Here is a 14171-nt window from a genome sequence, read left to right as displayed (position 1 = left end):
CCCTCCTTGCCCTTGCTTTTGCCCCAACTATTGTCAAATCTTGGCTATGCCCCGTCAATGCATGGATGCACTAATCACAGAATTTTAACACAGAACCTACATTTTGATTTCACAATTGGCGCATGACATCCGCTACAATTCGGATTTCAAGTAGGATTTCTACTGGCAGATCAAGAAACCATGCAAGAATTTGATGATTCTTTTCTATTTGTCTGCTATAATAAGCAGCAATAATTGGACAGCTAAACTTTAGATGGCATATGACATTATTTTTGAACTGTAGTACATAGGAATCTAGCGGTGGCAAAGTAAAATTTCATCCAATATACACAAGTAACTCTATTCCTCTTCAAAGTTGGGATGGATCAAGACCTTCAATTCATCGTTGCCCATGTAACTCTGTATTTCTTGAAGTCGCCTAGCTGAATCTGCAACAGACTGACATGAATGATATACCTCAATTATCTCAAGTGTATAGATCTCTTCCAAGCTAGATGGTATTTCCTCCAAATCTAGACATCCATTTAACACCAATTGCTCAAGGGAAGGGAAGCTGCTGCTTGAGGCAATCCATTGCTGAAGATCTGTGTGTGAAAGTTTCAAGAACTTGAGATGACAAAACCCCTCGTCGCCTGTTTCCCATTTTGGTCCATTGAAGAAATTGTCCTTTATTTTCAGAATCTCCAAGTTTGGTAGCATCCCAATGACTGACATTCCTTTCCAGTCTATATGACTACCTATCAGAGTCAGCTTCTTCAAATGTGGAGGAAATTTACTTGGTTCAGGGACGCTGAATGGTACCATGCCATATGTCTGATAATGAAACTTCAATGTTTCTAGCAGTTCCAAACTAGAAAGATCAGGGAATTCAAGGTGTTCAGTTGTGTTTGATAAAGTTAGATGGCATGCTAAATTTGTGACATTGGGAATTCTTGCCAGAACATCCTGAATTGAACCTGAAGGACATAGATGGGAAATAGATTGCAGATTGCATAGCACAGAAATAGTTGAAGAAGTCAAAGAGGTACTTTGGAAATCTAGTTCCCCTGAAATATGCAAATGCCTCAACTTTATCATTCTCCAAATATCTTGAGGTAAGATAACCCTTTGTCCCTTCTCTGTATCAAGGATAAAGGTCTCGAGATTCCACAGGCTAGACAGGGGTGGCAGCTTCCTAATGCTGTAAATCAGAAGTGCCAAGTACTTCAAATGAACTAGTTTTACTATCTCCATTGGAAAGTCTTCTAGCATCATATATCCTAAATCCAACACCCTGAGAAGTTTATACACTAATGACCTTCTCCAGTCTGTAAATATGCTTCTGTGCAAGATGACATCATTTTTCTTGAAAGAGTGAAACCAGTAAGAGTGAAAGCATTTACAATAATCTGGAATCCTGTAGGCTTGAATGCCAGCTGTTAGTTCTTTACCAGCATTGAAGTAGTGATAGAGGATTGGTCGAGTTCGTGGTGAAGTAGAAATTTGTGAATATCCGCAACTCGGCTGCAAGAACTTCTCATCCTTGGCTTCTGGACACATAAATCTCTTAATAGATCATGAACATGGAAAGTCTTAATGCCACCATTGGACCTTCTCTTGGAAACCATAACTAGACTTCTGTCAACAAGATCTTTCAAGTAATCTTCTGCTACATCTTCCACTTTCTTTTCTCCATTAGACTCGACAAATCCCTCCGCAATCCATGACTGGATTAGTTTCTTCACGGGGATTTCATGGTTCCAGGGAAATGATCCAAGATAAAGAAAGCACGATTTCAATGAACTAGGTAAGTGTTGATAACTCAATCCTAAAATGCCCATGAATTTTTCTTGTTCACCACCTAAACATGCAGTTGTGTTCTGATTAATGTAATTCCACCACTCTTGAGTCTTATTTTTCTTTGCAACTTGCAAGCCCAGCTAAAACAACAATTGCGAGTGGTAGTCCTTCGCATTTTGCAACAATTTCACTCCCTAATTCCATGAGCTCTTCAGGGCAGGTTTCATTAGTAAAAACTTTACTTTCAAATAAGTTCCAACTCTCATCGTGAGTCAGAAATCGCAGAAAATGAACAGAGTTGCGTGGACTTATTTCCAAAACCGCATCTTTGATCTGACTAGTGATCAAGATTTTGCTACCTATCATATCATCTGGAAAATACCACTTCATCGTGCTCCAGGACCCAAAATCCCATATATCATCAATAACAACAAGGTATCTTTTCCCCTTTAAACGCTTGTACAACTTCTCTCCAATTTCATCACGAGTCATTTTGTGCAGAGATTTTTATCATCGGTGATTAAACTTAAGATGTCATGCAATGCATTTTTTACCTCAAGATTTTGAAGCCCAGAAGTCCATCCATGAACATGGAAGTGATAAACAACCCGTGGATTGTTATACAATCTTTTTGCTAAAGTTGTCTTGCCAATTCCTGCCATCCCAACAAGGGAAATCACCTCCAGTTGCTTCTCTTCCCCAGTAAGCTTGTCCAGCAGCAAGGTTACCTCATCATCAAAGCCTACCATTTTTTCTTCCTTCAAAATGGAAACACTGTTCTTGGTTCTTGACAAAACTTCATCTGAAGCTATCCCAACTTCTTCAACTGCCAGGAAAGAACTGGAGGCATCATTATGAAGAGACAACAGTTCTTTCTTGAATAAATCAATCTGTTTTGCACGGAAAGCAAGCTCTCGGGATTTCTTGAAGAGACTATCAACATCTGTTCCAGTTATATTATTGTTGTTTTTGACAGCATTGATGACATAAGAGTCAGTGGCATCTAATATCTTCAAGACCACATCTCTAATCTCTGTAAGCAAGAAAGCTTGGTTTTCCTTTTGGTCAAACGGGGCTTGTCCTAAGCTTTTCAGAAAGGATTTAATGATTTTCAGATCCTCATAGAGGGATGTCACAATCAGGCAGTCTGCAACAAGGATTGAATGGGAGGTATTGCTCAGTACTAACTCGAGGTTTTCCAATAGAAACTCTACAGCAATGTCTGCTTCATCCATGTCGTTTCTTAACAGATTTGGTTGTGTTATGGAGATGGAACAGTAATATGTAACTCTAATTTAGGCCTTCATCCATGGCCTGCTTTTGATTCTTAATTTTGAAAGGTTGAATGTTGAAATACCTACTTCTGGAGGCTAGAAACCTTGGTTGAATAACCATGACCATGAGAAATCATGGACAACTACCATACTACCTAATCATCTTATTTAATTGTTGTGGTCATACATTTATACTTTGCGATGAGTTTAATTAATAAGTACTCAGCTTTCTGTTTTGTAAATTAGTGTATATGTTTGACATTTGAACACTTCCTTGTAAGACTAGTTCATCTCTTCATGTTGGGCTTACACGACGACAATAGAATAATTCAACTTTGTCGTAGATTAGTCCTGATGCTTTCTCAACTCAATGGATAGAGCCTGCAAGTTATTATATGGACATGATAGATACAAAAATCATACAATTTCTTTTTAGTTTTCTTTTTTCATTAGAGGAGAGATGGAATTTAAGAAGCGCGAGGGGAAAGGAAATTTTAAAATTAAATCTCTAATAAGTTCTGCTCCTCAATTTTAGCTATTAAATCGAGGCCTCTTTGACAATTTTCCTCCTTACAGTAAATGAATACTTTCATGAATATTAAGTTTCAATAACATAACTTTTTCCATGCTAGAAATATATGAATAATGTAAGAAACAACAAACAGTAAGGTTACTAGGCCAAAAGGTGAAGGTCGAGAGCAAGCAAGATTAATGAGGTAAAAGAAAAATTACAAAGTTCTAAGTGAATAAGAATCAAAAACTATATGGCTAGTGTTGATGATATTGGGCAGAAACTCTATAAAAATCGCCTTGAAATTTGGATTTGCCCAAACTTGTCCAAATTAAAGATGCTAATTAGGTTCTCCTAACAATCTAAAGCAACTTCCTGTACGAGCAAAACTAAAATTCAAGGAGATGCTTGAAGGCGAATTTAATCAGTTTGTACCTATATTTTTGTTGGAAAATTAGAAGAATTTAATCTTTATCCCAAATGAAGCACCATTTAAAAAAATATATATATATGTTTGAAATATAGGACAAAGATACAGTGGCCCAAGGATGCAATCTACCTTACAATTCGCTACATAAGTTAAAAAGAGAATGAAGAATATTTCTTTGATTGTATTATCAATGCATAAATGAAGAAGTGATTTATGAAAAAGTTTGTTGCATCTAACTTAAATATATAAGCCTTGTTCTAGTTCAATGACATAGTATGACTTTTGGCGAGAAAAAATATATACTGCAAAATTATTCATTATTAGCTTACCACTTTAGTAAGAACCAAAACCTAGTTTAGAACACTAACTTCCCGTATATTAATTTGGAACATGTGCTTTGCATGTTTCATTTTGTTCCTTAGAAGACTAATAGGGAAAAAAATGCTTTAGTTGTATTTTTTTCTTTTCTTTTTTTAGTGTAAGTAGGACGTCTAAAACCCGAGATCTCTTATTTATATTTTCTCTTCCCGTATCACCTAACCTATCCTTCGAAAATCAAATTTTAATATTTTTTAGCCCCCCCCCCCCCCCTTTGCTTCTTGGTCCTTCCCTCTGCATCTCTAAATATTAATATTTTTTTGTGACCTTCCCCTTTCTTTAATTGTGATGAAGTGCTCTAAATTATATTAAGTTGATTGTTGGTTGGTTATGACTTATGCTAAGGAAATATGCTTAAAAATAAAAGCTAAAGTTGTTTAATTAGAATATAAATGAATTACTCATATCACTAAAATCTACCAACACATATATATAAGATTTTTTTTTTTTGTTTTTTAACTTCTAGCTGGCCTCTTATAACAAATGAACAGTTTTATGTATATTGGAAGAGAGATTTAATACACATCTTAGTTTCAATAAAAACCATAATTTCTTCCATTTGAAACAAAAAACATTAAGTAAGAAACAATAAATTAATAGTAAAATTACCAAGCTTGGTTTGGCGGTTGAGGTTACTGAAGATGGAGCCTTCGGTCCCTGATTCGAACTTTGCTGCCAGCAAGTTGTGGAGAGTGGGGAATAGTCTACGGAATCCATTCCGCGAGACATCCCTAAAAAAAAATAGTGAAATTACCAAAGCCTTAGGTCCCTGATTCGAACTTTGCTGCCAGCAAGTTGTGGAGAGTGGGGAATAGTCTGCGGAATCCATTCCGCGAGACATCCCTAAAAAAAAAATAGTGAAATTACCAAACCAAAAGGTGAAGATGTAAGCAAGCAGATTGAGGTAAAAGATAAGTATAGAATTTCTAATTGAATAAGAAATTAAAAAAAAATTTGGGCATGATATATGACCCAAAATTCAATAAAATTTACTAAACAAGAGAAAGATAAATTATTAACAATATATTTAGAAATTTTTTAATGTTCTAACCTATTGTCCAAATCGATGGCCTAAAAACAAGAGAAAGATAAATTATTAACAATATATTTAGAAACTTATTTGAGGCATTCTCAAAGTGCAAAATGTTATATATTTTTTCTAATCATAACAATTCTTTCTTTTGCATTTCTTGTACGGATCAATCACTTTAAATATTACAAAAAGTTTTTTAACCTCATTAATACGTTGTAATTCCTAAGAATTTAATTTAACTTGGCTTGTTCTAAAAACTAAAGATCCGCAAGCAAAGGATAATTTTACAATAGAAATGTTTTATCTCTTTTAAAATGAGTTTTCAAATCATATCTTTTGAAATTGGCTCATAAATTTAAGAGAAGTCGTTATAAACCCTTAAGGAGTCTTCTCAAATTATCCCTCATTTTTTTGAAAAAATTGCCAAATTGGTCTCTCATATTTTTAGAGAAAACTTTTTTAGTCCCTTACATTTAAAATCAGCCACAATAATCCCTCGGATATGAATAAAGTTTGCCCGATTGGTCCTAAAGCTCATTTTTGCTCACTTTTCGGGCCAAAAAGTGTGCATCTCTCTCATATGCGCATAATTTCAAGGGCAAAAATAGGAACATACTTCATTTCATCTCTTTAAAAAAAAAAGAAAAGAAAATGTAAGCTACCAAATCCTTTCTTCCCCATTCTTTCCATTTTTTAACTACTAAAACTCTAGTTGTAAGTCACCAAACCCCCAATCAAAGAAGAAAATTTTGGTATGGTTACCTGCAAGCAATAAAAGAAGAGCAAGAAAAGACGTGTAAGAAAGTCACCCATTGAAAAGTACAATGAAAGCAAATAATAATCGATGTCATTGTGGTAAAGAACCCATGATTGTGACTTCTAGAAAATCTGCAAATCTGGGAGGGAGATTTTATGGCTGTCCAAACTATGGAGTAAGTCTGACCACATTTCATTTTGGTTGTCTCGGAAAAAATTGGTTCTTAATATGTCCTGTTCTTGCTTTTTAGGTAAATCATGCTTGTCATTATTTCAAGTGGTATGATCCGCAGTGTGCAATAGATCGGTGTCAATAATATCTAACTTCTTAAAAACTATCAATCTGCTAGAAAGTTGAGTAAGAACGAAGAGTTTGAAAAGAAAAATTACTTTGGGTTAGTTTGCTTTTTTTTTTTTTTAGGGTAGTTTGCTTACTTTTTGAATGTGCATTTTGCTAGTTTGTCGACCAAGAGTTCAATTACAATCCAAAGAGGAAACAAAGCATATAAGATAAAGGCTAAAGCAATATGATCTTTGCACCTTCATTGTTGGCGACGTTGTTGGCATGATATTGAAGAATAAAAAAGTTAAAATCTCCCTTATTCAATCGAGATTTATATTTAGGATTTTGGTGGTTGATGTGTTTCTTTAGAGGAAATGAAGTGCATTTTCACTTTTGCCCTTAAAATTATGGGCATGCAGGAGAGGTGCACGCTTTTTGACCAAAGAAGCAAACCTTTGTTTTCAAACTTGAACCGAATATCGACTCGATCAAACTTAGGGGTCAGGGTCAATGGGTTCGATTGGAATTGAAACAGATGACATCACAAATAAAATTTATTTTAAAATTAAAATATTGTATGTAAAATATCTAAGAGCGTGTTAATATCAATAAAGATATATTCTATATAATTGATGTTTCAAATGTATTTAACAAGAAAATACAAAGAAATTAGAACGATCAAGTAGCAAATTATATTATTCAATGAACATTAGCAAGTTTAGAATAAAAATTATGAATTTGATTGAAAAATAAGACCAAAATTTAGGACAATATTTATAAAGTATGACATATTTGAGATATATTAATAGTTTTTAACATCCTAGGGGTCAAAATATAATATTGAAAATATTTTGACCCCACGTCACACTTTCCCATCTCTTCCTCTACTCCTAACGTATTCCATAGAGCATTACTGCTAAATTTTCATCTTCCTCTTCCTCCTGACGCATTCCATTCTGCAACTCCATTCTTCTTCTTCTTTTCTTTTTAATTTCATTTTCATTCTTATTTTGTTAGTTATTTATTCTCAAACTCATGAAATATCTGTTTTCTTCAAACTTTTCTCTTCTTCACTCCCTTTTTTTGCATTTTTTGGGTATTTTCTTCTTTTGAATGCAAGATTTAAAATTAGATGTTGTTTAAAAAAAAGGTTAAAGCATTGATTTTTGACGATTGAATTGAAATGAAAGAGTGAAAATGGATTTGCAGCAGAGGGGGAGCTCACAATGATTTGGGGTTAGAAGTAATTCAATAAAAAGGAAACATAAGAAAACCAGTTTTTACTTGTTTTTTCGATTTCTGGTCAAACCCCGTTTTTTATCGGATTGATCGAATTTCTACCAACTCAAAATTTTAAAATAATTGGAACCGAACACTTGATCGGTTCTCGATTCGACCGGTCAGATCGACCAATCTGTTCCAAATTTAAAAACATGGGTGAAATGAGTTTTAGGACCAAGCAGACTTACTTTTTTTTTTTTTTTTTATATCTAAAAGACTATTGTAGCTGGTTTTAAATGTGAGAGATAAAAAAGTTTTTTTTTTGAAAATGTGAGGGACTAATTTAGCAAATTTCCGCTTTTTTCCTTCACCGTTCATTTTGTTCTCACCTCTCTCTAAAAAGACATCTGTTTGGATTCAGACTTTTTTGAAAAACAATTTTTTCATCTATAATGTTACAGTAATACATAAACAAAAATAACTCTAAAAACACCATATCCATACAATATATAAAAAACAACTCCAAATATACAAAAAAATATACAACTACCCATTACTCTCCACAACCATGGCAACCACCTTACCGCCACCACCCCCACACCCACGACCCTCTCTCTTCTCTCCTATCTCTTTCCGTCCATCTTTCCCCCCTCTCTCCTCCTCCTCCTCCTTTTTTCCTCTTCCTCTCTCTCCTTCTCCTTCCTCCTTTCTTTTTTCCCTTTTCCCGCCCCCGGTTTCCTTCTCCTCGACTAACCGCAACCTTTCTAGTCACGATCAAATTTGATCGCGACCAAGACGGTCGTGATTAGAGTGGTGGCTAAAATCGCAGCCACCACCTGTGAGCAGGAGAGTGGTTTGGAGTTGGGGGGAAGGAGGGGAGGAGGAGGAGGAGAAGAGGAAGAGAAAGAAGAGAAGGGGAGGAAAAGGGAGGGGATAGTGTAGTTCGTGTAAAATTAAAAAAAAAAATATTCCAAAAAATTGTAAATTATAAAAATATTCAAAAATATATTTTAAAAATACCTCTAAAAAACAATCCAAAAAACATGTATAATAAAAAAGTTTTTCATATACAGTAAAATTTTAAAAAACATCTTAAAAAACAGCTAATTCAACACTATTTATGAAGCCGCGGCCTTCTCCCACCAATTTCCCGCCAAAAAAACAGACCCATCCTCCCCAATAAACCCAAATCCCCCCCAAATCGAAAACCCACACAAAACCCCTAATAAGCTCATCAATTCTTTCTGCTTCACATTTTCCTCATCTAAACCCCAATAACTTCTGCCCAAATCCCTCCCCAGAGAAGTCTGAAACACAAAAACATTCAAGATTTTCCAATTACTTCAATTTTTTTTTTGTGAAAAAAGGGAAAAAGAGAAGGAAAATGAAGGGTGGAACAGTTCAAATTAATTGGCACGACACCAAGCCAGTCTTAACCCTAGATTTTCACTCTCTCTCAGGTCTCCTAGCTACCGGCGGTGCCGATTTCGACATAAAGGTGATACTACGTCGTTTCCTTCTACTAATTTTTTCCTCTCGCTTATTTATCAGTTATGCCCTTTTCTTTTTTAATTTATGTACAATTTTAATTCCTGGTTAGGTGCGAAATTTCTCTTTTTTATAATTTATTTGTGTGGATTTTCTTTTTTTTATTTGGTGTTATCATTTCTTTACTTGTGTGTCTTACATAAAAAAATTCTAAATATTATATCTGAAGCTGGTATTTAATTGTCTTTATTTATATTTAGACTGCAAAATTGAAGCTTTACCTAATATTTCTGCAATTACTATGGAAAGGCAAAAGAATGGCAAAGATATTTCATGATTTGGTCATTTCGGGTTGGTATAGTAATGAAATGGGAATCAAGATCGGTACTGCATGCTTTAGTTATAGAGAAAATGGCTTTCTGGGATTCACTTCTTTGATGTTAGAAGTTTATTTTCTGGAAAAAGAAATGATTTTGGTGAAATGTGGCATAATGTGAAGTGAATTCTTGACTTTTCAAAATGCAATTTTCAGCTATGGGAGATAAGTTCTGGTGAAGAGCAAAACAGGGGTCCTGGAGCTTCATATAAAACTAACCTATCTTACCACGGTTCAGCAGTAAATGTGCTTCGCTTTTCTCCTTCTGGTAAGGTTGTGAGTATTCCCGATTGAGAACAATTATGATATGTAATCTGAGAGACGAATATTATGTTCTATTATCGAGATCTTCATTTGCTTGCCTTTGTTAAGCATGGGTTAGTAGTTTTCTCATTTGAAATGCTTGCAATGTGTTATGCAGTATTACAATTTTTAAGAATGTGAGCCTCTATGTGCGTCTAAGCTTTTAATGGAGAGAACAATCATCTTTGATTGCATAACTGCAATGATGTATAATTCTTGGTATTTATTAACTTTTTTCCTCGAGAGAATATAGAACATAATATCATGTACTGAAACCTATAGATCTTCCCAGTTGATAAGTTTTAGTGGTTGTACAATCATGATTTTTGTTTTGCATGAAGATGCTATTTTGGTTGCCTGTGCATTGTAATGGAGTCAATCTCAATCTTGAAGTTGAACAGCTTCCTAATCCAACATCTGTCTACTAGTTGCACATAACACATTCCACACTCTGGATGAGTATGATTCAACTTCTTTATGGACAAAAGTTGAGCATAATAGTCTTCAACTTATCTAACACAGCATGTCATCTTAAAAAGATCTTTTTTTCCCTTTAGTACTGAAAGACAAGGACGAATCAACAATAATGGACTTTCCAGACCTTATTTTGTTTGATAATGATGATAGCATTTCGGAGCTTCAAAAGATGAGAAATGTTCAGGGAGCTTGATATATATATATATATATATATATATATGTACTTTTCTATTGATTGGTGTTACTTTCAGATATGTTTGGTTTTGGTTTGCTTTTACCTGGAAGATTGCATTTGAATGACCAGCTTTCCCAAGTTTTTTTCTGTTGATTAGTTTTTGAAGTTTCATCGAGAGTCCTTTAGTTTGTCAGGTTAAGCGTTTCTTTCCTTATCGAGATTTTATGCTAAACTTAAATGTATGGCCCCAAAATCTCTTTATATGTCTGCCTGTGTATTCATTACTTCCAAAATTATCATTGTCATGTCTGCTGTAAATTCGGAGATCTAATTCACAGTAACTATGCAGGAGAACAACTGGCATCTGGCGCTGATGGTATGAATAAGATTCTGGAATCAGCTTTTCATACTCAATTGTTGTTAGTTATATCCTTTCTTTTATTACCTGCCTTGGTATCTACATCTGTGATGTCAATTTCTAAGCTTAACTTTTTCTAGTATAGGTGGTGAACTTGTCCTATGGAAGTTACATTCTAATGATGCTGGAGAAACATGGAAGTTTTTGAAGATATTATCGTAAGCTATCACTGATGTCATGTTTATTCCGATAGTTGACTAAGTCTTGTTTCTCTTATGGATTATTTCCTTTCTATTGCTATCTCTTTTTGTCACTTATAATTAATTTGAACCCTTCAGGGTGTATAATGGGTGGTGGGAGAATGGGAGTGTTCAATTTTATGTTTGACCTTACCTTAGCCAGTTTGACAAATACCTGGGTGCAGTGATCCCATCAAATTAATTCTAGCCCAAGAATTTAAGACTGACTCCAGAATCAAGACCATGTAATAATACATTTGGTAGAAAAACAATCTTTTGTTTTGTAGTCTTAATTAAAAGATCTTGTCTTACTGTTTGAGAATGTGGTGAACTAATCATGGTCTAGTTATATAACATGTCTTGTCATTGCTGCATCAAATGGATTGATGTCAATATGAATTCTCAGCAGCAATGGCAGGCGAATGATTTCAGGACAAGGAGTATTGCTTTTGCTTCCGTACTGACTAATGACCTTTTCTAGGTTTCATCGTAAGGATGTATTGGACTTGCAGTGGTCCACTGATGGTACATTTCTTATTTCTGGATCTGTTGACAACACTTGTATCATATGGGATGTGAATAAAGGTAGGGCAGCGAATGTGAGCTGTTATATTATTTGTGCATCAGTTGATAGCTCTTGTGCATATAGTTAGTGAAGATGCAGAAGAAAATATGAAGCTGTTAGATGTTCAGACATTGTTCTCAGTAAACCTATTGGTTGATGTTAACCTTTCAGGTTCTGTGCATCAAATTTTAGATGGCCATTCTCATTATGTCCAAGGTGTTGCATGGGATCCATTAGCTAAGTTTTTAGCTTCGCTCAGCTCAGATAGAACCTGCAGGATTTATGTCAACAAGCCATCTAAAACAAAAGGAAATGATAGGATGAACTACATTTGTCAGTATGTCATATCAAGGTTGGAACCACAGACTACGGATGAATCCAAGGTTAGAAATTTCTTCTGCTGGCACATGCCAGAACTAAATCTCTTTTTTTCTTTTCCTTTTTTTAAGAGTCTTATATGTGGTATCAAAATGCAGACAGCTAAAAATCACCTCTTCCATGATGAGACACTGCCATCTTTTTTCCGAAGATTAGCTTGGTCTCCTGATGGATCATTTTTACTTGTGCCTGCAGGTATTGCTTTAATAAGTTGTTATTTTGACATTTCTCTAATAAGTTGCTTTAATAAGTTCTTTTTGTCTCTTGGCATTATCTATCCTCTCCTCTGCACTGCACCTCACCTCTCAGAATTTTTGACATCCTCCTTTATTATTTATTGTTCATTCCCAAACATCAAGGAGAAAGGAGGAATGCCGTACCTTCATTACTTAGTTATATTGAGGAAATATTAGATGGTTTCCTGCATACATGGTGCTAGTGAATATTGGACTAAATGTACTTTTATGTTGCTAAATAAACATCTATGCAATCTTTGATCCTTATCTGGAGATCTTTTTCATGTGCTTTGTGTTAGCAGTGCAGTTGGTGTGGTTGCCATGGAGTGAACCATCTTACTCCTGTTCCTATATTTTCTTGTCATTTTTCACTGGAGATTAAGAGGCCAGTTAATGTTTTATGCATTAGAATGCTACTAATGATTTATGTGCTCTATCAGGTTCTTTCAAACATACACCATCTTCTGAATTAGTAAATGCTGCCTATATCCTTTCTAGAAATGATCTTTCTAGGTAAGTCTACTCTTCATTTTTATTTTAATCACAAGAATCTTATCAGCTTGTTTCTAGATATGATAGATTAGCATTTTTTCCCCATGTACTCTTGTCCTTAAGATTACATGTGAAATTGCAAACTTATTTGGACATTAATCATGGCCGTTGATACATTTTTCATTTAACAGGGCTGTACCTTTTGTTTAACTAAACCTTTTTTTTTGGTCAACGTTTAGACCTGCTTTGATGCTTCCTGGTGCCAGCAAACCTGTTGTGGCAGTGCGGTTCTGCCCTGTGAAATTTAGCTTGCGAGGATTAAAGTCATGTAAATTTTTGTTAAAATCATATGCTAGATCCTTTTCAGTGTACCGTATGGCTTCTATATTTGATGAGAAATCCACTTGGTAATTGTACAGCTGACTTCTTTAGGCTCCCTTATCGCCTTATCTTTGCGCTGGCCACTTTGAACTCTTTATATATCTATGATACGGAGGGTATTGAACCAATAGCAATCCTGGCTGGACTTCATTATGCAGCTATAACTGACATTGCCTGGTACTTTTAGTTGTTCTCTTTAGGTTTAGTGCTGCTCTTATCAGCAGCTATGCTGATAGAAGTAAATCCTGAACTTTGGTTGCTTACTGTTTATACTTTTTTGATGTGAACAGGTCACCAAATGGCAAATATTTGGCATTGTCCTCACAAGATGGCTATTGTACTCTCCTAGAATTTCAAAATCAGGAGCTGGGATCATCGGTCCCTGTTTCAGGTTTATTTTTGAACTTATACTGACAAATGCATCTCACAAAGTCTTCCAATCATGATTGTCATTTTCTGATCAGCCATGATTCATCTTGCAGAAGAGAGAAACATCGTGGATGACTGTAAAACACTGCAGCAGGCACAAGGGGCTTCTTTCACAAAAACTGAGCCTGACAACAGCCTTGATGGTGCAGAAAGTGAGAAGGCTGAAGCTCATAATGACGAAAAGCAAGCTTCCACAGCTACATTGGCCACTCCCACAGCAAATAAGCCTGCCAAAAGGCGTATAACTCCTATTGTCATTGACTGACTGTAATGTTCCTATCTGTATAGAATGACACCCTTCTTTTCCATTTTTCCTCTTCTGCGTTTTTGGGTGTGGAAGGGTTGTGGATGGGTGGTGAGTGGAAGAGCAAAAGTAGCAATAGTTAATGTAATAGGTATCTAGACAGCTTCTCATGAAGTTAGGCAAATTGCCACTGTTTAAAAAAGAAACAGATTTGCAGTTATGTGGAATATTCCGCTTGTAGCATGTACAGGAGTCATCTACACTTCGCGTTGCGTAATTGAGGACTCCATCATTGTTTGCAAAAGATATGCTACACTTAAACTCTCCCAAGTATTTTGTGCCCGCTTGAGTGGGAATTTGATTCA

At 35.2% G+C, this 14171-nt stretch overlaps 2 protein-coding genes across 2 annotated transcripts; one reads left to right on the top strand and one right to left on the bottom strand.

Annotated features, from left to right (window-relative positions):
• Positions 1–339: 339 nt before the first annotated feature.
• LOC113699633 (putative late blight resistance protein homolog R1B-13) lies at positions 340–2271 on the bottom strand. The gene is made up of 2 exons (XM_027220003.1): positions 1908–2271; positions 340–1529 (listed from the first exon to the last, which is right to left on the bottom strand). Exons 1-2 carry the CDS (start codon positions 2269–2271, stop codon positions 340–342), a joined length of 1554 nt encoding a protein of 517 aa, XP_027075804.1.
• A 5976-nt stretch (positions 2272–8247) lies between these two features.
• On the top strand, positions 8248–14171 carry LOC113698359 (chromatin assembly factor 1 subunit FAS2). The gene is made up of 12 exons (XM_027218146.2): positions 8248–9163; positions 9686–9797; positions 10834–10860; positions 10988–11060; positions 11563–11666; positions 11818–12029; positions 12123–12219; positions 12701–12773; positions 12992–13080; positions 13172–13310; positions 13424–13524; positions 13616–14171. Exons 1-12 carry the CDS (start codon positions 9050–9052, stop codon positions 13825–13827), a joined length of 1353 nt encoding a protein of 450 aa, XP_027073947.1. The 5' UTR covers positions 8248–9049; the 3' UTR covers positions 13828–14171.

The sequence above is a fragment of the Coffea arabica genome, chromosome 7c (genome assembly GCF_036785885.1).
Source record: "Coffea arabica cultivar ET-39 chromosome 7c, Coffea Arabica ET-39 HiFi, whole genome shotgun sequence".
NCBI classification, from domain to species: domain Eukaryota; kingdom Viridiplantae; phylum Streptophyta; class Magnoliopsida; order Gentianales; family Rubiaceae; genus Coffea; species Coffea arabica.
Note: the sequence above shows the minus strand (reverse complement) of the source record. Positions and strands in the feature narration are given on the sequence as shown.

Excerpts from the sequence above, each read along its gene's own strand:
- LOC113699633 (XM_027220003.1), bottom strand. The coding sequence starts at position 2,271 with ATGACTCGTGATGAAATTGGAGAGAAGTTGTACAAGCGTTTAAAGGGG. Across the intron at positions 1,530-1,907 it reads TGTTTTAGCTGGGCTTGCAA|AAGCCAAGGATGAGAAGTTC; the intron begins GTTGCAAAGAAA and ends TTATGTGTCCAG.
- LOC113698359 (XM_027218146.2), top strand. The coding sequence starts at position 9,050 with ATGAAGGGTGGAACAGTTCAAATTAATTGGCACGACACCAAGCCAGTC. Across the intron at positions 12,030-12,122 it reads AGACTACGGATGAATCCAAG|ACAGCTAAAAATCACCTCTT; the intron begins GTTAGAAATTTC and ends ATCAAAATGCAG. Across the intron at positions 12,220-12,700 it reads ATTTTTACTTGTGCCTGCAG|GTTCTTTCAAACATACACCA; the intron begins GTATTGCTTTAA and ends GTGCTCTATCAG.